Raw genomic sequence first — 24,817 nt, 5'->3', positions numbered from 1 at the left:
TTCTTTTTAAATCATGAACTCATGAAAATTCTGATAAATCATATCTAATAAAATAAGCACATCATGCTTTCTGTTAACTGAAAATCATTCACAACTTGCATATTCATTTTCATAGCCCAATGCATATTTATAAGAACATAAGATAAGTGAGTAAGGTGCGCACTATGCACAACACGGTGCAAATCGTAACTGATATTGAGATATGATGCACTTCAGTTCCATCATAACCTGAATAAGCACCAACGGTGCTAGATTTAACGTAGTCTGACAATACCAAATTATAAAACAAAAATTGTTCGAACTACATATTAGTATCGTACTAATATAAGCTCGTTTTAACATTTGAAAATCTATATAGTAAAATCGATAACTAAATCGATAACAACCATACTCATAACTCCATTATAACTTCAAACTTATCGAAACACTTATTCAATTCCATAAATAATTATTTTCAACATGATTCTTCAACTTTTACGAATTATAAAATCTAACCACATATTTTAAATTCTTTCTAGAATTCAACTTAACTTTTCCTTTAATTTCATAATAGCTCTTCACTATTATGATTATTTCCCATCAAATATATAAAATTTCCAGCAACTAAAATAAAAGTTCAAATCAATAATTCAACACTCAAATGCTTACAATTTCATCCTAAACTTTCTTAGGCTTTTCAATTTCAACCTTACAACTTGATAAACTTGAAATTCAATCCCAACTTAATACTTAAACTCCAAAATCAGCACACTTTCCAGAATTTCCATAATTATTCTAACTCACCCAAATGATACTTTTACATTTAAAAATTACTCTTCATCTTCTAATCCATTTCAACTTAAATTCTAAAATTTCCATATTCAGACAACTTGCACTATCTTTAAAGAATCAGTATTCTGTGTTGATATACACACTGGAATTTAATTCCGTTTCTTCCATTGAAAACTAGACTCGAATACGAATCTATCCATATAAAGAACTCTTTCTAATTCATTCTGTACAATTTATAGTGAATTTTCAAAGTTGATCAACAGAATCTGTTTTGTGCAGAATATACTGTCTTGTTTTTCTGACCTTTCCTCAGTTAAAAATTCATATCTTTCTGTATACACATTGAAATTGATCTCCGTTTGTTTTAAACAAAACTAGATTGATATAAGAACATAATATATATAAAAATCATCTCCAAATAATTTTTATAGAATTTCTGGTGAATTTTCAAACTTACTGCCAGATTCCAAAATCTAAACTGTTTTCATTAATTTGCATCCTTGGTTCTTCTTCAATTCTTACAACACTTCTAATATCAAGAATTGATCTTTAATCATAAAAATCACACTTCCTCTTCATCCACCATAAATACCCATTTTCACATTTAAGCATGAAACCAAGAAATAATTATACCATCTTGTAGAGAAAATAGGATAGAACAATTTCCTATTTCACAATTTAATCCCAAAACTCACCAAATTTGATCAAAATAGAAGAAAACAAATTGACTCACCTTGTCTATGGGTTTCAGCAGCTAGCTGGAGAAGAGAAGAGTTTCACGATGGTTCTCCAAAAATATCTCTAATTATTAACCTTTAAAACTAATTAAATGAATTTTTTTTATTCCTTTTTGAACCAAATACCAAAATTGCCCTTAATAAATCTTGAAAATTACCAAATGCCATTGTATTATCTTCTATTAAAATATTCCTTGGTCAAAGATGATACAACTTGACTTTGACTTTCGAAATTGACCATGCAATTTTTAAAAATTGCATTTTAGTCACTAAAATTCCATTTGTTTGGTCAAATCTGAAAAATTGCACTGTTCTGAGCCAAATTTCTCTGATCGAAAATATGAAAATAATATTTCCAACCATTTTCTAACATCCTTCAAATTTTTGTAAAATTTCAGCTCGATCCGAATATCTGATTTCAATACTGAAATTTACTGCTTTATATCTTTTATCAAAATTCTCGTACCAAAAATATGATCCCACTAAAATCTCTGTTTTAATCCAAATTTTTCATTTACAGGCATAAAATATATAACTTTTAAATTACAACCTTCAGTCCCTACACTTTTCAAAGTTTATACTTTAGCCACTAAACTTTCAAAACTTATATTTTAGTCACTGGTCAAATTTTGGGGTATTACACGTGTCGTTGATTCTTCAAGTGAACTACGTGAAAAGACGTCGGCATAATTGTATATCGCGTATTTTTTTTCTTCAATTTCCTTATTATTAGAAGACGTGACACCCATGCATCAATATGCTGCTTTACAAAAAAAGACATATATTAGTGAATTACATAAATTTAAAAAAAATTAATCAAAATGAAATATAAGAAGAAATATAAGACTTACCCCCCATCGAAATAGTCATTGTCTTCAACCCCTAATAACACACCCCACCAAGACCGTTCAATCAACAAATGCATATCATCGTTGAGTTTGTATATATCAGCGTAAAACCCTTGGCTCCGTTCATGTAGATAAAAATCAACTGCGGTCTTAGCCCAAAGGGTATTATCCAGAATTGTTTCCGGTAGTTGTTTCCGGTAGTTGTTTCCTCTCCACTTCATCTGTCGGAATGGTACTGGCCGGCAACTTATACGAAAGCCAACAGTCATCCATCATGTCCGACACGTGAGGGGGTTTCTCAATAATTCGATATATTACACCCTGTGAATCGGGCTCTAAAATGTTGGGAGGGACCTCTTCAAGGATTACAGTGGCCTTTTGAACGGTGGGAGGGGACTCTTGAGGGATGATAGGGGCCTCTTGAATGATAGGGGAGGCCTCTTGAACGATGACAGGTGAGTCGGGCTTTTTCTTACGGATTCTTCGCATTATTGGGGTGAACGGAGACGTAATGGAACATGTACGCCGTCTGATGCGTGAACTCCGTCTTGCAAGAAAAAAACCCAACGTAGGGCATCCACCTTAGCGGGCCGCTAAAAATAAATTAATACATAAATCAGTAAATAAACAGACATGATATTAAACAGTGAAAACAAAGACAAATATATTTCAAACTTGCACGGTATTTACCCAAGTCATTATTCTATCATTGTTCACAAAATGCATCATATAACATTCCAGAAGTAATCACTTATATAAGCATTTAAAAGGACAACATATAGGTTTAGTGCAGGTTCAATGACAACATAAAGAGTAGTAGTTTATTCTTGAAACTTAAATTTTCAACACTGTGAAGTTAGTATTTGTCTTTGTCTTTTGGTTGAAGTAATGCAATTCATTCAAGTTTCAATTTGCAGAAGAAGAATAGAATCTGAAACTTAAAATCGCAACACGAATGACTATCGCAACGCGAATTTGACTATCGTAACGAGAGAATCGCAATGCGATTTTAATTTCGCATTGCGATTCTCTCGTTGCGATAGTCATTTTCGCGTTGCAAAAGTAAACTATTCTTCTTATGCAAATTGAAACTTGAATGGATTGCATTACTTCAACCAAAAGATAACCAAAACAAATACTAACTTCACAGGGTTAAAGAATAAACAATTTAGCAGTATTGACAGCAACCGAATGAATTTACTAAGCAATCCATTCAAGTTTCAATTTGCAGAAGAATAAATAGTTTACTTTCGCAACGAGAGAATCGCAATGAGATTTTCATTTCGCATTGCGATTCTTTTGTTGCGATAGTCATTTTCGCGTTGCGAAAGTAAACTATTCTTCTTCTGCAAATTGAAACTTGAATGGATTGCATTACTTCAACCAAAAGACAACCAAAAACAAATACTAACTTCACAGGGTTAAAGAATAAACAGTTTAGCAGTATTGGCAGCAACAGAATGAATTTACTAAGCAATCTAAGTGAAATGGTTAATCTAAGTGAAATGGTTAATCTAAGTGAAATTACGAGTAAATTTATCATCAAGTTAAATATGAAAAATATTAAACTTACCTCGTTGCGTAGAGTATGAACCTCATTCTGCAACGATGCTACCATCTCACGTAGAGCGGCTACCTCACCACGTAAAGTAGACACCTCAACACGGCATGCACCATTGTCATCGCGTAAAGTACCGACCTCCTCACGCAAGGCATTGACCTCAGCACATAACTCCCCTAACTCATCCCGTGGAGGTGGAGAACAGGGAGATAAACGTCGTGGCATATTTTCCGGTCGCCTATCATGAGGTGATGGTGGAGAAGAGGCTCGATGATGTGACAAAATAGGTGATGGCTCTCGTTGTGGAGGTGTATAGTCTGGTCGATCGGGTGATGGCTCTAGGTGAGGTGATGGCTCTCAAAGTGGAGGTTGTTCATCATCCGTGCCATCAAAAAAACGCTTACTAGCTTGCCACCAATCAGTGGCAAGCTCAGCTTCCGTGGGTGTCAGCCTCTGTAATGGAGTGTTGGCCTCCTAACAATATAAAAGCTCAAACAAAGTTAAACGTGTACTAGTAATAACTTGTTTATAAACATATGGTAGTATTTGTGTTAACTTACATTATTTATTGTCGTATACGGTAGTAAATCTTCCCATTGCTGCAAGGTCCGTTTCCTCTTCCAGGAAATAGCCCTAGGAATATCATTAGAAGTTTTTAATGCATATGTCTGCATGGCGGGAAAGGCCTCAAATATCCAAATCTACAAACAATATAATAACAAACATTAGTAATTGTTAAATAATTAATTATAATTTTGGAAACATTATATAAAAATTCTTACCTTAAAGGCCCAAATAAAGCCTGACAAAGTGTATTTGGAACCATCGCCACACAAACGTTTTCGATCATTAAAGGCAGACGACAACTTATTTCATGTAGCTTTCCATAGATACGAACCCCACGGAAACAGGTTCCATGCATTTAGGTCCTCTACCAATTTAATTAGATCATTAGGAATTGGTTGTCTGGCCTCTCTGCCTAAAAAGCCGGCATGCAAAAGTATTAGAAGTCATACTCGGACAACATCGACGTCATCCATCCGAGTAAAACCATCTTTCTTATTCAATAATCTCGTCAAGTCTTCCACGTGTAAATTCGGCTTCTCTATTGACAGCTTAGGAAAAACCCGGAATAACCATGATAGGCGGGTAATATGTCTAGTGTACCGACCTACATCATCGTGTCCGAAGCGTAGACCGGTGATTAAGCAAAACTCCTCCCGCCCAAAACATGTATACGCCGGTGGAAAATCAAACCATATCTCTTCATCACGACGTTGTATAGTCTCTGGTAGATCGCTAGTCATGGTTTGAAGAAACATATGGGTCAACATAGCATCTCCACCCATATGTTGTACTTTCAGCCATGGCCCGAAGCAAGTATCCTCAAATATTTTTCTTTGTGCAGGTGAAAGCTTCAACACAATTGTTTTGGCCAGGCTTACTTTATTTCTTAAGGTCAATTGAACCGAATAAAAGTTCTACAAAAACAATAAACATACCATGTTAGATATACCAAAAACTACACTGTGAAGATATACCAAGAACAATAAACATAAATAGTAGTAGTTTATTCTTCAAACTTAAATTTGCAACACTGTGAATTTAGTATTTGTCTTTGTTTTTTGTTGAAATAATGCAATTCATTCAAGTTTCAATTTGCAGAAGAAGAATAGTTTCTGAAACTTAAAATCGCAACACAAAAATGAAAATCGCAACACGAAAATGACTATCGCAACGCGAATTTGACTATCGCAACGCGAAATGAAAATCGCAACGCGAAACTAAAATCGCATTGCGATTCTGTCGTTGCGATTTTCATTTCGCGTTGCGATTCTCGGTTTCAAATACTAAAATTGAAACTTGAATGGATTGCATTACTTCAACCAAAAGACAAAACAAAGACAAATACTAAATTCACAGGGTTTAAAGACTAAACAGTTTAGCAGTATTGGCAGCAATCGAATGAATTTAATAAGCAATCTAAATGAAATGGTTAATCTATTATTGAAATTACCAGTAAACTTATCATCAATTTCAATATGAAAAACCTAATAATAATGCAAAATTTTCAAAATAAAAATAATTAAAAAAAAACTAACACTCGGTGGTTGATTTGGTTGATTTTCCATTTCTGACCGTGAATGATTGTGAGAGTGGCTCTGAGAGATGGAGATAGACGGATTTCGCCGGAGATGGGGACTGATTTCGTCGGAGATGGGGACGGATGTCGCCTTAGAGAGTGAGAGATGGAGATGGGATTCAGTTGTGATTTAGGGTTTTAGGTTATGAGTTGTGATTACGGGATATACTGTGGACGGTTCAGTGTTCCGATATATTAATATTCGTGTTTGGAATTTGAAAAAAAAATACGCGTTGCGATAATAATGGCGCTTTGAAAATCGTATTGCGATAGTCAGCATCGCGTTGCGATAGTCAGCATCGCGTTGCGATAGTCAGAATCTCGTTGCGATAGTCTGAATCGCGTTGCGATAGTCATAATCGCATTGCGATTTACATATTCGCATTGCGATAGTCGGAAAATCGCAACGCAAATTTAAAAAATCGCAATGCGATAGTCAGAATCGCGTTGCGAATCTGGAAACTGATTTGCGATACCGGAGATCGCGTTGAGAATTATCGATCGCATTGCGATTTAGTTGGTCATTTTGGCAAATCCAAAAAAAGTTGGTTAAAATCGTATATTATAAGGCATTTTCGGTCACTGAGGTTATTTTCTCTTTTAAAAATAGTATTTCTGTGCGATAATTATAAATAGAACATTAACGAATCATGAGCTTGTTACAAGCTTACCTATTTAGTGACGGATTTAAAGTTTTTATAGATATTTTTGTATTTGAGATGCATGTTCTTATAGTGCCAAAATATATAATAATATTGAATTTAGCTAATTTTACCTGATATGCACATTGTACATTTCTTTGAGCAAATGAAATTCAAATCTAAATTTTGAAGTTCATGTTTATGTATTGAAAATATTTTTGTTTCAATTTCATTTTAATTTTGTTGGCCTAGAGAGAATGGTGGCTTGTTTATAGATTATAACATTTGTGTATGTGGAGCCTCTTTTTGAGAGATTAATTTTTGTTTGAACTCATGGAACTGTGTAAAAATTGTTTTTGTAGCTTTTTTTTAGAACTTTGTTTCTTTTTTCATGTTTGTTATTTGAACTTCGGCTTTGAGATTGTGAAAATTCTAGCTAAATTTGGTCTAACAAACTATCTAAGAGATTTGATGCTTTATCATCCATATAAAAATTGGTAAGAAATGCAGCAATAAAACTGATGAAATTTTAATTGTATGCAATGTTGCTGAAGTTTTGAAGAAATTTTAATGATATTATGATTGCAAAGGATATGTTAAACTATCGGTATATTTTTATGTCAATCAGCTTGTGCTGTTTTTGTCACTAGAAAATGGAATAAAATTGAACCTAGCTTAATTGACATTAGTGGTAACTGCATATGTGTCTCCACCACCAAATTAGTGATGCTTCAAGATAGACAAAATACATATATATATGTGTGTGTGATTCCTTTATCGGCTTATTTAACTTGTTTATTGATGACAATATGATATGGTTTTGAGGGAAAACACTAGAAACAATAAAAATTTATAGTTTCTTTATTAATCCAAAGAACATATTTAAAAATTGTTGTGGCTGTAAATATATTACTGCTTATTTATTGTAGGTTTACAAATTAAGTGTTAATCCTAGCCTTAAATTTAAACCCTAAGATATCTTATAATTGTAGTTCTAGATTGCCTTAGTCATCCATTTAATTGACAAATATTGCTGAAATAGAAAAATAATATAAAATAATTTAATAAGTTCCTGTATCACCATATATGCTATTAGTTTGTGTGCACTATGTTTTTTCCCCTTCTCATGTTCTTACATGATTCACGGAATGATTTTGTATTATTTGCAAAACTTAATTGTTCTCTGTGAAGACTGCAGCAGAACTTCGGTGCAAATGGATAATAGCTCTTTGGACTGGTTTATTTTGTCGTTTATGTTTGGAATTAGATACAGGAATTTATAAAGTTCACTGCAACTTTTTTTCATCCACTCTTTAGCTTTAAGCATAGTGTGTGATTTCTTAGTACATTTCTGTGTATCTTTGAACTAGGCCCGTCGAAGTAGTGCAGTCCACCAAAGAGTATACCGAGGAGGACTTCACAGAGCAAATGTTAAAAGGGAATTACTCATCAGGATCACATGGGGAAGGCGCATTTGAATTTCCTGGGCTATGCAGTGACTTGGAGGCAATAGAACGTGAGTTCTTTGGCGGGGTTAATCGTTTCTTTGATGTTGCTGAGGAGATGAGAAACAGTTTCTTCGATGCTTTTGGAGACTTTTATGGCAGGGGATCTTCATCACTACCATCTCCAAGGTGAGGAATACCCGTTGGAGGTCATCCTCAGAAGAAAGCTTCTCCTAAACGAGACGAATCCGGGCATTTTGATTTGTCAGGTTTAGCTAAAGATGTTTGAAGTGTTCTTTTTTTTTTTTGTAAGAGCTAGCCTCGTCATGTTTTCTTCAATGTGGATAAAAGTAATGTATGCATAAAGAAGTGGAATGGTATTTTTGTGACAGTAGTGTGCACTTGGGTCATGGTGTTTGTTGTGCATTTCAGAGAAATAAATTTGTGGCCTTCACATTTTATATGTTGAAATGGATTGGTTTTTGTGTTTGGTTGGACTAGTTCAAGCACTCATTTTGGTTGAAAATTTATCAATGAATCTTCCATGTTTCCCTTTAACAACCTTAACGAGAAACAACCCAAGGTTTTTGAGCCGTCAATGGCTTAGCGAAAGCTGTTTGGTTTTCGAAGGGAATGAGAAGAAACGGCGACAGGCGATGACTTGTTTTGATTACGGGTAGGTCAGAGGAGCTGTTGTTTTGCCGGAGATGTGATTGGTAATAGGAACGACACTTATTTTTCACCGGATAGAAAGGGTTGTAGATGGTGGTTTCAGCTAGCTATGGATGGGGATAGATGGTAGCAGCAAGAAGGCTTTTAGATTCTTTGGGTGATTTTGTTGTGTGACCCTTAAAATAAGGTTAATAAACTACGTCATCGGTTTAAACGATTACTGGTTAATAGAAAACAAAACACAAAATATTATAATCTGCAGCCGAAAATGTTATATGCTATGATAACAAAAATGGTTGCACTCGAAAATATTTCTGTTGTTTTAAATCTGGGTCCAGCAAAACATCAAGGGTAACAAATTAGGTTGGAAGCTAGAATTGTTATAGGTTGTAATAACAAATCTGGTTGTGTCGAAAATATTATTGAAGTTCCTAAATATGGGTCAACAAAATATTGACAATAACAAATTAGGTTGCAAATCTGGTTGCTCAAAAAATGTTATTGGATAAGAAATTTGATTGGAAGCGAAAAATATTATAAATCGTCTTAACAAATCTAGTTTCGCCAGAAAATGTTACCGAAATTCCTAAAATGAGTCCAACAAAATAGCAACAGCAACAAATTAGGTAGGAAGCGAAAAAATGCTACAAGTTATGTTAAATTTAGTTGTGTCTTAAAAACGTAATCGGAGTTTGTAAATTAGATACAATAAAATACCGAAAATTATAAAATAAGTTGAGAGAAACAAATATTATAACGTGCGATAACATTTTCGATTATTACATAGCAACTTAAAATGTAAATGTTACGATCAAAATATTTATATTAAGTGATAACAAATTCATGCGTTTATTGAGTTAAACTTGAATACAAAAAAACATTTTCAATTATAAACCTTTTTACTTGTATGAAACTTGAATTTCAAAAAAGAAATCAAAATAACAAATATTGGAATTTATGTTTTGATATTTGATACTTTATGAAATTTTAATTTTAAAATATCAAAACTTATGATATAATGTTTGATATTTGTATGAAAGTTTAATTTTAAATTAATTTAAAAATATCAAGTATCGTTATTTATATTCTACGTATCCATACTTATAAGTTAATTTATTGACCGCAAAATTACATCGGATTCTCATAAAGATAATAAAAAAGTTAATTTTCCAACAAAATGTTCACATGCAAATTGCCAAATGCATAGTGCCCAATAAATTAAAAAAAATTGAAAATGACATTTGAAGGCTAAGCTCTTCCAGCTGCGATTGCAACGCAAAATCCCACACATTTTCTTAATAAAATTTACCTTGTGCTTTGGACCCACCTCCATCTTTTAATCTAACGGTTCAAGTTGCCTTTAAAATAAAGCTGAAAGAGGCTCTCCAAAACGAATCGTGACAGCTGTAAACAACGTGAGACCAATCATGTTGCTCTATTTTCGCCACGTCATCTTTCAGATGGTTGTGGGCTGTGAGTGACCCCATCTCTTTTATGGTTGGACCCATCCTAAATCATTCCTTACATTATAAATCCTCGAGATTTTAATTATTATTATTATTATCCAATTAGATAATATTTTAATATTTAAATCTTATTAGGGTAAACTACGAATTTAGTCAGCCATTTATTCCTAAAGTTCTATTTTGCTTTCCCAACTGTACTCTTTTCAAAATCATACCAACGTTATACTTTTATTTCATTTTGATCGTCTGTCGTTAAAAATTTAACAAATTTCGGCATCTCACCATAAAGTAATTTTGTTTATTTTTTTAACGATAGTGACCGAAACAAAACCACAAGAATAGGTGAGTGACTAGATACGTAGTTTAACCTCTTGTTATTTAAACTTAACCCAATTTTGATTTATGATTGCTGAAATTGGGGTAATGTTCGGAACTTCCATGTTGTCCGACAGTGCATTGTTTGGGTCAATTATTAGGTTGGTTGTGAAATGAGTTTTTTAAGCAATCAACTTTTTGTTTACAATTGGACCTGAATGCCTCTGCTTAATGAAGTAATTAAGGACACATTTAGGGATATCAATGCCAACTTAATTAAGATGGGATTCTACCATCCAAGCTTTGGTTGCTCAGTTACTTCATTACCCTCAACCCATTACCAAATACTCATTTGGTTCTTTTTCCATTTGCACTTCCTATAAATACATATTTAATAATAATAATATCTTTATAATTTTACTATCAAATTTATAAATACATATTTAATATTTAAATCAAGTGGAGATTGGACCAGTCATTGATTGTACCATTCCACATGCTACATTTTTGCTTCAACCTTCCACAATCCTTCTCGACTTGTCATTTTCTTACGCCATGCTTCCAATGTTAATGTCAAACCTTCATTAAATCATTTTTTTATTTCTTATTATTAGATTTTTTTTCATTTTAAAAAATCGTAAACATAGTCCGGATCAAATTATATCAGTGGTTAAAGAAATATGTGTTATTCTTAAAGATTTCGAGTTCGAGTATCAAAAACTACAACATGAGTAACGAATAACATAATATAATAAGATTTTATTTTAAAGCAATTTTATATTTTATAAACCGAATATTTAAAATTTTAAAATTATCTAACAAATCGAAGGGATAGTAAAGCTCCGGTGAAGTTAACAAGTGAAACTCATGTTTTTTATTCTAAATGTTTTGCTTTGATTAAGTCGGATCGATCCGGGTAGAAAATCTAATTTTAGTAGGTTAATTTTTTAATAGGAAATTTTTACGTACATAAAAATTCGAATTCGAAATTTATTTAAACGATATCAAATATTTACTACTTGAATCATTGACGGGAAACTATGTTTTCCGTCATCATCTTTAAATTAATTTGTATTATGAATGAATAAGCAAGGAAAGAGAATTTGCAGGTGAATTGTTATCCCGAATTTGGACAATAATTGAGGCAACATTAACCCAATTGCCGAAACAAACACATTATTTTATGGAATTCAGTAATGCTGAAAAATTCTTTTTGATTTCATTCCCTCCATTATGATTCATAATTCGATAAAGTTAAAAACTTGAACCCCAAATATCCTCATATTGGTGGCAATTCAGTCATTTGGCTATCCATTCCATCAACCTTCCTATCCAATTCATTGAAAAACTCAAAACCTTTAAACCCAAAATATACACACAGAACACAGTCTCTCTCTCTCTCTCTCTCTCTCTCTAGACATTATGAATGCCACCCTCCTTCGTTAAGCCTCTCAATCGAAACCCCTGTTTGGATTTATAGCTTTTAGTTTCTGGATTTGTCACTTCTTTGTTTATCTTTCGAAGTTACTTTTTCTTCTTCGTTTCTCTTGTTGTTCACTTGTTTTCAAATTCAGTGCTTTTTTTCCCAAGCTCTGCATTTCAGCCCTTTGAGTCTAAACTCTTGAAAGAAAGGTAAGTTCTTTATGAAAATTAATAATAATCATTGGTTTCTCGTCTTTTCGAGTTTATGTGAATTTTGTCTGGTTATTTTTGTAAAGGTTTAATATTTTATGTCAGTGTTGTGTTTTCGTTTTTTTGGGCTGAGAGTTTAATTGTATAATTTCAGCTGGATCTTTGCTCAATTGGTGAGAGATTCTCATTCCGTGTTTTGGTTATATTTTAACTAGATCGTGTTTTTTGAGGAAAGAGTGTGAGAAGGGAACATATATGTCATTTAGATTCAGTTTAGAAAACCGGTCATTAAAGCTAGATCTTGCTTGAATTCTCTAGTCTCGTAGTCTAATTTAGAAATGTCATTGATTTTGTTGAGTTTTTGCAGAAAAACAGAAGGGTTTTTTTGAGGATTTAAGTCCATGCTGATGACCTTGACTTGTAATTTTAGCAGGAAATTTTCTACCATAACTGTAGAATGGAGTCTGAAAACGGGATAACAATGGAGGAAGAGATAATTGTAAGTGGAAAAGCAGATGTTGAAGAATCTGCTGCAGACGAAAAGAAAGTGGAACCCAATGCTTACATTAATGGTGAAGAGGCTTCAAATTTGAAGGAAGATCCAAAGCAGCAGGGAACAAAATCTGAAGGCAAGGCAAGTAAAGCTCCTGCAAATGTCTCCAAGAGTCGAATTTCAAAAACCTTAAAGGTACCATGTTTCATCCATTCAAGCTGTTCTATTGATGTTTATGTAATTTTTATAGCTTATATGTTCCCTTTATTTCCGAGTTATGGAAATGCAAAGAACATTAAGGTGACAAAGGATAAACCTAATCTGATAAGTGCTGTTCCGGTTACTCGAAATCAGAGGTCTGTGCTGTCCCAGAGTCTTTCATTTCCTGCTAGAAGAGTCCATGGCGAAGCTGTTGTGAAGAGCATTGATGGGTATAAGGAGAAAGCTGATCCCAAACATGCCCAGGAGAAAAGCTCAAAAGCTCATGGCTCTTCTTCTAATGGATCAGTTCTTTCATTGTCTCGTTTGAGTCTTCCCAACAGGCGGGGATCCATCCATGTCAACTCAAAGAACGCGAATGGCATTGGAGCTACTTCTAGAAGGACTACTTTAGCATCTTTGCCTAGCAATAAGCAAGCTGTGGTATAAAATTGGTGTTATCATCAGTTTCTATTTTCCTTTCCACTTTTTGGTTTTCTAAATGGCTCTTTTGGTTTCGTCTTTGTGTTTGCTTATCAGCCTGCGAAATCTGGTCCTGGTAATGTGGATGCTAAGCCCTCTTCATCGTCTGAGTAAGTCTTGGTTACCTTATCATCACTCAGATGCACGCTGCTTAACCTCTTCTACTTAGGTTGTATACTTATAATGCATTTATATTCATGGTAAATTTGCTCAAAATTTGAATGCGGAATAGATCTCTTTGTTCCTGTATGATTATATCTAACTCGAAAGTTTAATTCTGCTTATTTATTTATAGTGTGAGCAAATCCTGTATGTTTGCAGATCAGCTGATTCCAAGCCAATAACAGCTGCAGCGCTGAGTAAAGAGGATGATGATGCTCATTCCACTACTTCGTACCGTCATTACTTTTAACTTCCTTTTGCTATGCAAACAATTTTATGAATCACTCTCTTTTTATTGATGTCCGATTTTTGGTCATGATTATATTCAGTGCCACTTCTCGTAGCACTAGGAGGAGCAGTGGGTCAGGATTCACCTTTAGGCTGGAGGAACGTGCTGAAAAGCGAAAGGAGGTTGGGAATATGCATCAATCTGTTACTTTCCGGTAGCCTTAATTACATTCATTTTATAAATGATTATTCATGAACTTTTCCTCCAGTTTCTTTCAAAGATAGAAGAGAAGATCCATGCTAAGGAACTTGAAAAGAATAACCTTCAGGAAAAATCAAAGGTCTTGGCGATGACTTCATAACTATTACTTGAATGAAAATATTTTTCTACTCTATCAAGTAGTTATTACGTTTTCCAAGTTTTCTGCATCAATTCGTTCTATCTCGCCTAACTTTTAGGTTTGTTGCGTCGCAGGAGAATCAGGAAGCTGAAATCAAGCAGTTAAGGAAGAGCTTGACTTTTAAAGCTACACCAATGCCAAGTTTCTACAAAGAACCTCCTCCAAAAGTTGAAATAAAGAAGGTAATATTTTTTTTTCTTTTCATCATTAATATTTCATGCTGGCATGTATTCTTCTATCGGAAAATCTTAACTTCTTTGCTATAGCCACTTTTTCTCTTTGAAGCCACATTGGCCTTAGGATACTTGGAATATGCCTATTATTTTATCACATCGTTTGATGATTTCTTTTTGTAGCACAATGCTGATAATTGTGAATCCTATACTGTGAACTTTGAATTGTTTTACCACTATACAATGAATGAGTAGGAACTTCAACTTTCTCAATTGTCATTTCTTGGTTTTCTTTTGAAGGTTGAGAAAATGAATGGTGTCTATATAGAAACTGCTGTAGGTAAAGAAAATACTTAAAATGTTGCAGGCTGTTTACTGGGATTTTAAAGGCTTTGTGTTTGATTCACGTTAATAATGCTTTAGGATTATAAGGTGATCGAGACATTTAGTCAGATTAAGATTTTGTGCTTCTACTTATCCTCGACAATACGGTAAAAATGATGCATTTTCTTTTTGAAATTATCTAATAGATGACTACAAATCTAGAGTATTATCATGCAGTGACATGGGAAGATAACCTGAATAATAGGCAAATGTACTCATTGGTAGACTCTTAGAATTTATTGTGGTATCTCATCTGTACTCTAATTATCTGATATCTTCTGTAATCGTCACAGATACCAACTACGCGTGCAATATCCCCAAAGCTCGGAAGGAACAAGAGCGGCGCTGCTCCAACAAACAACCCTTCAGAAGGTGATGGTTCTGGTATTAGCCCATCCTTGAACCAAGAATGCAACGATTCAACCAAAAGAACTCAAACCAATGGTAATGAAGATAGTGTTGCTTCCAAGAAGACTGTAAAGAAACCCCAACCTAAGCTTCAACCCAAGGAGACCACCAAATCCGAAGAAAAGCTTGGAAAGTCAAAACCGAAAACAAAGAAGGCGGAGAACCCTGTGCAGGATGCTTGTGTTGGGAAGCCTGAAGAAAACCAGAACGATCCCATCAACATTTCCCAATCTGAGGAATCCGTAGCTATAGCAGAAGAAATAAACCCTACTCAGAACAGCGGACCAATTCCAAGTTTGGCCAACGCTGATATAATGCCCCGTCAAGTCACAGTCGGAGGTTGAAGACCATGATTCTCTGGCCTTGTGTTAATACCTTCATTTTTTTACTTATTAATCTCCAAGTTTCATGCTGTTGTGACTAGTATTTGTAAGTTGATCATGACATTTTTTGGAGGGTTACTATACACATTATATAAGTTATATATGCATCAATCAACTTGTTATTGCAATCCTATTTCCTTTATTAAATTCAACTGAAAATTCTTTCTATGATTCTCTTCCTCTCAAAATTGTTTGCCAATCTTTGCTCAATCTGACATGAACATTTGCTCAATCTTTGCTGGTAACCTATATACGGTGCTTGATTTCAAGTTCTAACTAGCATTAGGTGGGTGATGATATTTTGGGAAATTCATGTTTTCCTTCCAGGGTTAGTCATTGCACAAGATGGAGGCTGAGATGGAGATAAAATGTGCAAATTTAATTGGAAAATGTATACAGATCTTTTAAGGAATTACAGGGCCAATAATAGTGAGTTGTTTGTGATATAGACAACTTGTTTTTATTGGTAAGGGATGCAGACAGACACTGTGAAATGAAGGTGAATGGTTGCTGGAAGAATCAATTATTCATTCATATATGCCTTCCGACTACAACTTTGATCTCTATCTATCCTATGCTGCTGCTGTCTTTGTCCTCATTTTTTATGCCTACTGTAACCACCAGAAATGATTTCATTACAAAATTCGAGTTGATATATTTTGTTATAATATTATAACCACTTATATATTTTGAAACATTAATGCACGAATAATATATATATATATATATATATATATATATATTATTTGTGTAATAAATGTTGTATAGAAGATGACTGTATATTTAAATATATTTGGATATCATTAATATTTTATCATTGTAAAAATATTTTTTGATTTTGTTTTTCAAAATAACTTTCATTGATGAAAGAGGGATTATGAGCCCATGTTCCGTATAAAACAGGGGGCAAATGCTAGAAGCCCCAAAACTCGAAATATTTTCTGTTCTAATTTTCCAAAAAGCTTCTACGTACTGATATTTGTTGTCGATAATTATTGATAATATACCTATACTTTACAAATATTGATATTCGTTGTCAATAATTATTGATGATGTACATACACTTTATAAATATAATTATTTAAATATAATATTTTTTAAAAAATAATACTCTCTTCAACCATTGAGGTTACTTGATAAGTTTACAATTAAAGATTTTTTTTTATTTCGGAGACGGGGACGGGGGAGAAAAACCCGCCACGTTGTCATTCCTACGGAAACCCATTTCAAAGGCAAATTGTACTGCTTGCAACGCTGCCATAGCTTCCGCCATGAAAGTCGAGGTAATCCTTTGACCCACTCGACGACAAGCACCCATGATGTACCCTTCATTGTTTCTAATTATAACTCCTGACCAAGCTTGGTTTTGATTTTACGAGAAACAAGCATCGAAGTTCGCCTTCTCAAACAGAGAGGATAGGATCTTCCAGCGGGTAGAAGGTGACCGAGCCAAGCCAATAGGACTCATATTGGCGTTGAGTAAATCATGGCATTGGGATTTAACCATAGTAAACGATTCTTCCACTCTAATCTGTTTACCTTCATGGTATCTTTTGTTGCATGCTAACCACAAAGCCCAAATGGTGTATAAAATCTCTGGATGACGAATAGTAGCGTAGTTAGAAAATAACCAGTCTAACCAATCAACCAAGTGAGTATTAGGTAATTGAATCAGCCATTGAAAATTCAAAGTTGGCTAGAGTAAAATAGCTAACCGACAATCACGAATGATGTGCACCCCTGACTCCCTAGGATTATTGCATGTTGGGCAGATTAAATTATTAATAAGACGTTTGGTGTAAAGGTTGTGTTTCAACGGGATATCGTTCTTAACAAATCTCTAAGCTTGTAACTGGATTTTGTGTTTTTACAAAAGCAAGCCCATATGCAATTTAGAACTGCTTTTTCTCATTGGGAGATTACAACCCGATCAAGTAACATTCGATAACTGGTCCTAACATTGTACACACCAATCTTCTCTCTGTTCCAGACAAGACAATCCTTTTGATCGAAACTCGAAATAGGAACACCAAGAATCACATTCGCCTCAACTGCCGTAAACAATCCATTTATCATATCAATCCTCCATGTTTTTGAAACGTCATCGATCAAGTCTACCACTAACTCTACTGAGTGATCACGAGCAGAAACAACACATTGTGGCCGGTTGTATGGGAGTAAAAAATCATTCCAAACAACCTTCCATCTCAATCTCATTTGCAAGAGACCTTTCACACACCAAAGACTCCGCCAAATATAAGATGGGGAAGCACCTAGGCGCGAGTTTGAAAAATCGCTCGAAGGTAAATATTTAGCTCGGAGTAAACGCCCTACTGATGATGTTGGGTTGGAAAACAAACGCCAACCTTGTTTTGCTAAAAGAGCGGTGTTGAATTTTGTAATGTCCCTAAAACCATGCCCTTTATTCTCCTTTAATTGACTAAAACTCTCCCAAGTACACCAATTTATACCTCTTTTGTTTGTTGATTTCTGCCATCAAAACTTTGCCATTATATTTTTCAATTTCAAATACAAGTTTTTCGGTAGTAAAAAACAACTTTGATTTTCCTTCTACCACTAGTTTTTGCCTGAAAAACATTTTCTTCGGGGCACTCTGGGATCTGGTATGAAGTCTCTACAGGTTCAACTCTAATCAAGCTAGTAATTCCTTATATAGGTTCAGCACCGATCAGTTGGTGATTCCTTATAGGCCTAAGGCGACCCTTGGGTGGGCTCCTGGCCCCAATGGGTGTAGTGGTAAGACCTTATGGACCCTAAGGTACTCCTTTAGGGTGATTCCTTTGCTATGTGATTTGGGTAAGTCCTTGTGGGCCTGAGGGCACACCCCTCAAGTAGGCACCTATACTTCGGCTAGGGTAAGACCTTATGTACCCAAGGTGCTCTCTTAGGTTGGCACATACGCTTCGGCTAGGGTAAGACCTTATGAACCCAAGGTGCTCTCTTAGGTTGACATATACGCCCTTTGGGCCTAGGGCAAGTTCTTATGGATGCATTTTTGGGGAATTGCATATGGTGTTCGGTTGGAGGGTAATTCTGTATTTTAAGCTAAAAACACTACTGACGTTTTCACAATTTGGAACTGAACTTATTTTGAAAACTCTACTGATGTTTCATGACTTTAATGATGAACTGATTTTGAAATCTTAACTATATGTTTTTTTTTCTACATAGATGGAACACACTGAGCTCCCTAGCTCACTCCCCCAAACTTTTACTTTCAGATACTTTTCGATAGGCGATCCAAACCTGACACTTGGACGATTGACACATTCATACAATACCCTTTTGTTGTAATGTTTTTATCTTTTGAGTTGCATTTATTTTGGGTGACAATGTGTTTATATTTTGGAAATATTTGTTTTACGACTTATACCGCTTTGATACTGATGTTATATTTACTTCGAAACTGATTACAAAATATTTTATTTTACTCAACCCGTACGATGACTTTAATTTACTGGTATTAAATTTTTAATATTATCAACTATACTTTTAGAGATGTTTATTCAAAAAAAAGATTTTATGTTATTGAAAAATGTTTTGGAAATTTTTATTGTAGTCCACCAGATCTGGTCGTAACACATAGGGCAGGTCTAGGGGTTATATTTAGTTGATATCAGAGCTTTAAGTTTTTAAAACCTCATACTGTGAATGGGTCCAAACTAAAAATACGATTTTAAGATGTTTTACAAAATAAGTCACGAAGGCCATGTTACCAAGTTTTTACCTGCAAGTGCTAATATAATCCTAGGTTTTATCCTTTTGTAGTGAAGCTTAAGATCTACCAAGATGTGTACTAGACGTGGTCGTCGACCTGGCTGTGGGCAAGGTCGAACGACTAGATTTACGGACCCCATAGACGAAATATATAACACCCCCAACCCGTACCTGACCCGGATACGAGTCTGAGGTGTCACATTGACTTCTCAAAACATTTACTTTTACAAAATACCCAAGATTAAGTTTGATAGTTCTAATAAAACCATTTACTTCCTATGATATAAAACATATGGTTTTACAAAACTGATCAGAGTGTATCTAATACAAATCTTTTAACTACATGCTAACTAGGTTCTATATAACAAAATACATGTTATTCATTTATGTTCTGATATGACCTTCAGTAAGGAGAAACTAACCTGTCTTGCTCCTCATAGCTCCTCTTCATTCTTTCCTGAACCTATGTATGAAACACTCACACGCTAAGTCATAGACTTAGTGAGATATATAAATCCATATGTAAATTATTAAATGCATGTACATATCATGTCATACAACGTCATACTTGTATACATACTTTTTCATGTAACAATTACATACACACCTGCATGTCATCATTTATATTTCCTCATACTCTTATATGATTATCCTTTCTATCTCTTATCTCTTGTTCATATGATCTCTTATTTTCATATTCTATATCTTATAACATGTTCTTACATCATCATATGAGTCATTGATATTCATTCATATATATATATTAACATATATTTATGTACATCACATATCAAATACCATAACCCATAACATATATTCTTTCTTGTAACACATACTCACATTCACATATATCCTCATATAAAACATGTAACACATTTCTCATTACAACTCACATTTTATTGTTATCCTTTTTGATTAGCCCATGCACACTACTGAGAACTTAAGGTATGTGAGTACATAGAGGTTGTGCACAATGCTGTCACCACAGCTCGTATAAATCCCACTAGGGGCGCGTAGAATTTGTCCCGTAGGACCACTATGTCCCGAAGGACCACTGTGTCCCGAAGGACCATTATGTCCCGAAGGACCACTATGTCCCGAAGGACCATTATGTCCCGAAGGACCATGTAGACTCTCGACTTCTGGCATGGCAACTATACCTATAGCTCTCTTATTATATAACATGGGCATTATTATTCATCTTTTTACATATTCACGTAGACACATATTTCACTTTCATATAACATATTTCCATGTAATTCACATTCACTTATCACATAACTTTCCACTTTTACTTATATTCTTTTTCACATAGCTCATAGTTATGATTCTTATCTCATAACACATGTTCACATATACATATTCTTGCTTTCACATGGTCATGTATCTCATGTTAATTAATAATTTATATTCATATACCACCTTCATATCACATGATCTTATTTCATATAAACTTATATTCATATCTATTATCATCACAAAATCCTACGTCTTATTATCACATAAATCATGGCTATCAAATTTATCACACAATATACATTCATATAAATCATATATATACAAATGCTGTTAACTTCTAAATGCATATATGTATATCCATCTACTCATAAACATCCTATGCAACATGCTTGTATCTTTGTACTCATGTAATATAATATCGGAATTAGACTCATTGCAAGTCTAAATTCCCTAACATAACATATACTTACTATCATGTACTCACCTGATCACCAATAACACTACCAAGCTCTTTTTATTTCTTGCGCATCTTACTCTGACGACCTATCCAAACTTTACTTTCGATCGAATCTTAACTTGATAATCGTTCCGGAACTTGTTCGTGCTCGATATCTATATAATCGTACATTAATACATATCAGTATCCAATTGATATATTCTAATCTATCACTTCTTAAACCAAAAGAAATGTCTATTTCAATTTCCCCTTGAAGTACATCGATGCACTCTACAGTGCATCGATGCATTCTTTAACATGTGCATCGATGCACTACCCATGCATCGATGCACAATTTACCTTCGATGTTTTTATTTTAAGGGGATGCATCGATGCACCAATTGCTTTCGATGTTTCTTCTTTAAAGAGTGCATTGATGCACATTCAATATGCATCGATACACCTTTCCCAGAATTTATATTTTAAGCCCGAAAATCATCAATTCTTCATTCAATTCTTCTACTTTAAGCCCCTATTATGTCATTAAATTCAACTACCATTACTTAAACCAACTTATATCCATGTAAACCATCTTTATCTTCCATATCTCATCATGATTCTTAAGATTTAAAATTCTTACTAAACTTTCAACTTTGTTATTAATCCTTTCTAACTTCATATATCTCTTATTCTTAGTGGTGACAAGTCAAGTTCATTCTCAAATTTCACTTATTAACTATTTTCCAGAAATTCATCTAAAAACTCATTTTCTTTAATCTCTTCTATATCTTTTATCTTGTTATTTTAGAATGAATTAAGATTTCCTTAAGCTTAATTATCATCTAATTATGATAACCCAACCTTAAAATCAATAATTAATCAACAAACAAAGAAACTCACCTTTGAGTCAAGCCTTCACGTATGAAGAAGGAAGAAGAGAAGAGAAGAGAACTCTGGAACCTTTTCTCTCTTCCCACGTGATTTCCTTATCTTATAAGGAAAATAAAAAAAATCTTCCTTGTTAAATGACCCTTTTGCCCTTCAATTCATCTTATAATGACTAACAACTTTTATGATTTATTTCCAAATAAATCATTGAATTAATCCATGGTTCTACTCTAGTCACCAAATTATGAAACTTTACAATTTGATCACTAACCCGGTATTGAGGATGTTACAAAATATGTGTAGATCCCCCGCCCCCGATAGATAATTCTACTCTTGCGACCCCGATGGATCTACCATCTACCCCTGCTATAAGTTTAACTACTCCGGTTATAGGAATGACCATTCCTGAGACCGGGTCTACTAGGGTAGTATTAGATGAGAATCTCGGTAGGCAGTTTCTTCAGTTGATTTAGGGAGTGGTTTGAATTACTAGCGTTACACCTGAAGTTCATATCTCTCAGACTCTGATTGCTATTGGAGTTAGGACCTTTGGAGGCCCTACTGATGGAACTCCGATTAAGGTTGAGGATTGGCTTTGTGATACCAAGCGACATATGTATCAACTAGGTTTAGATCAGCAGCATCGATATTTTGGAGCCGTCTCTATGTTGGATGGGAATGCTCACACATGGTGGCAGTATGTAGTGAGTAGTGTTCTGGCTGATCGTCTAACCTAGGATTTCTTTAGAAAGCGATTTATGAGTCATTTTCTAGGAGAGCGTTATGTCACGCAGAGGCGACAACTGTTTTAGGACATGGTTCAGGGAAATATGATAGTCTCTGAGTATGATATCGAGTTCTTGAAATTGTTGAAGTATAGTTCTTGTTTGGTACCTATCGATAGGGATAAGTACCGAAAATTTGCTCAGGGACTCAGATACGAGTTGCATAATCAGGTAGTTACTCACCAGGATGAGATATTTGATGATGTAGTTGAAAGAGTGAATGACATTGAAGAGGTCGAGGATTCTTCTCCTTATATAGATAGGGTAGATCAAGATTGATCTAGGAGGCCTTCCGGTCAGTCTGAGCCATCTGCACGCCCTGATAAGAGAACTTATACTGTAGGTCATTAGAAAAGCCATATTGGTTTGAGGCTTGTGTCACCTCTACCTCCATCAGTTAGTCGGGGTGATTCTTCAGGTTTTTCTCCGATACCGAGTTACGAGTACTATGGAAATTGATACGGGGGAGAGTGTCGTAAGAAGATGGGTACATGTTATCGTTATGGCTCTAGCAAGCACTTCCTGAGAAATTGTTCGCATCCAGCCTCTGTTGATCGGACACCCGCTTAGACTCTTGGATACTCTCAGACTTCTGTTTAGACTCCTACTAGGAGTCACAGTCAGGGTAGGACTTTCAAATCTGTTTCTAGGGTCGATAATAAAGCTCGAATACATAGTAGAGGACCAACTGCTTCTAAGGCTCGACAGTCTACCCTTGTTTATGCTACCCGACAATCTGGTGATCGAGTTGAACCGAGGACTTCTACATGTATATTTATTGTTATTTCTGTTTCTTTCCATGCATTTCTAAAATGCTCTTTATATACTCAAGTTTCATATTTTGAGACCCTCAGAATTTCAATTTAAGGCACTGATAGCATCGTTTTCGTTTTGAATCTAGCGAGTTTTTTTGTTATCGTCAATAGAGTAATTAACCCTTGCCCTAAGAATGAACCTTTAGAGACCTAGTTTTCGTTTTCTGTTCGACTCATATGAATTTCGAGGACGAAATTCTTTTAAGGATGAGAGATTTGTCACACCCCAAGTTTCTAAGGTAAATTTTTTAAATTTTTTTAATTTAATTAAGGGACCAAAATAGGCAGTTCTAAAAAATTATAGGTAAATCATGTAAGTTTGGGAAGTTCAGGAATTAACCCTGAATTTTCCTATTTTTCTGGTTAGTTGAAAAATAAAAAAATGGATTAGGTTTGGTTAAGAGGTGTTGAACCCGTGACTTAGGGTATGATCAACCATCTCTTTGACATCTAACCTAGGTCACTGTTTGTGACTAATCTAATAAACATATTATTTATGATAATTTTTTGGATTATAACTCATTTATCAAACCCCTCCCCCTATTTGTGAACCAAGTACCCAAACCTCGAAAACCTAAACCCCAAACCAAACAACCCCACCGTCGTCCCTCCGACCAACCCTTCCAATTGGCGGTTGAGTGCACCGCCATTGTCATCAGACTCGACAGCAACTAATGACATCGACCTGACTCTTGGATCGCCTGAATCAGCCGATGTTCTTCTTGGAAAACTCATCAAAACGCCAACGAAAAACCCACCCGTCGCCTTGGATTTCCCCCGATTGTCATCGATCTAGCAATCCTCTTGCCTCACCGCCTACAATGTTAGTTTCCCCACCCTCGTCCACTCGTAACCCGACCGAAGTTTTCGTCCACCGTCTCCGTTCTTGCCGTCCGTTTTGGGTAAGCCTCCAAATGCTTAAATTTGGTAAATAGTTATGGTTTTTGGCTTATTTTTAAGTTGAATGGTGTTGTAATGTTAATTGGATGACCATTGAGTAATCGATCGATCACCCCGAACTCATGGACGTCGTTATGTGCCGTCACGCATCACCGCATAAGCGTGGGGATCTCCTCCAGGCATGTTCTGTTCTAGAAACAGTCTAGGTGGACCGAACCGGCTCAACCCGGTCTGAACCAAGTCTGTTTGACCTGACCGAGTCAACTCAGATCGAATCGATTTGATTCAACTTGGATCGAATCGAGTCAACCCGAACCGGTCTGACCCATTGACTTTGACCAAAAAGTCAAAAATTTCAAAAAGACATATTTTATGTTTTTCAATGTCCTCAGTCCTAATCCGAGGCCCGTTTTGTCAAATTCAAATTTGAAAGCCTCTGAATCAACCATTAAACTCGAACGTTCATATGTAA

General features: G+C 34.9%; 2 protein-coding genes across 4 annotated transcripts; both read left to right on the top strand.

Annotated features, from left to right (window-relative positions):
* Positions 1-6,945: 6,945 nt before the first annotated feature.
* LOC120192867 (fra a 1-associated protein-like) lies at positions 6,946-8,611 on the top strand. The gene is made up of 2 exons (XM_039195568.1): positions 6,946-7,198; positions 8,072-8,611. The coding sequence occupies exons 1-2, from the start codon at positions 7,035-7,037 to the stop codon at positions 8,337-8,339; spliced, it is 432 nt and encodes a 143-aa protein (XP_039051499.1). The 5' UTR covers positions 6,946-7,034; the 3' UTR covers positions 8,340-8,611.
* A 3,411-nt stretch (positions 8,612-12,022) lies between these two features.
* On the top strand, positions 12,023-15,651 carry LOC120192823 (protein WVD2-like 4). Of its 3 annotated transcripts, none has more exons than XM_039195538.1 (9): positions 12,023-12,231; positions 12,662-12,926; positions 12,975-13,366; positions 13,463-13,515; positions 13,727-13,798; positions 13,897-13,978; positions 14,065-14,136; positions 14,271-14,378; positions 15,047-15,651. In XM_039195538.1, exons 2-9 carry the CDS (start codon positions 12,689-12,691, stop codon positions 15,503-15,505), a joined length of 1,476 nt encoding a protein of 491 aa, XP_039051469.1. In that variant the 5' UTR covers positions 12,023-12,231; positions 12,662-12,688; the 3' UTR covers positions 15,506-15,651. The 3 variants fall into 3 exon arrangements, with proteins under 3 accessions (XP_039051469.1, XP_039051468.1, XP_039051467.1); XM_039195537.1 differs by having other exon boundaries at positions 12,024-12,231; positions 12,665-12,919; positions 13,079-13,366; XM_039195536.1 differs by having other exon boundaries at positions 12,024-12,231; positions 12,662-12,919; positions 13,079-13,366.
* The last annotated feature ends 9,166 nt before the right edge of the window (positions 15,652-24,817 follow it).

This window comes from Hibiscus syriacus, unplaced genomic scaffold, assembly GCF_006381635.1.
Source record: "Hibiscus syriacus cultivar Baekdansim isolate YM2019G1 unplaced genomic scaffold, ASM638163v2 tig00116982_pilon, whole genome shotgun sequence".
Lineage (NCBI taxonomy): Eukaryota > Viridiplantae > Streptophyta > Magnoliopsida > Malvales > Malvaceae > Hibiscus > Hibiscus syriacus.
Note: the sequence above shows the minus strand (reverse complement) of the source record. Positions and strands in the feature narration are given on the sequence as shown.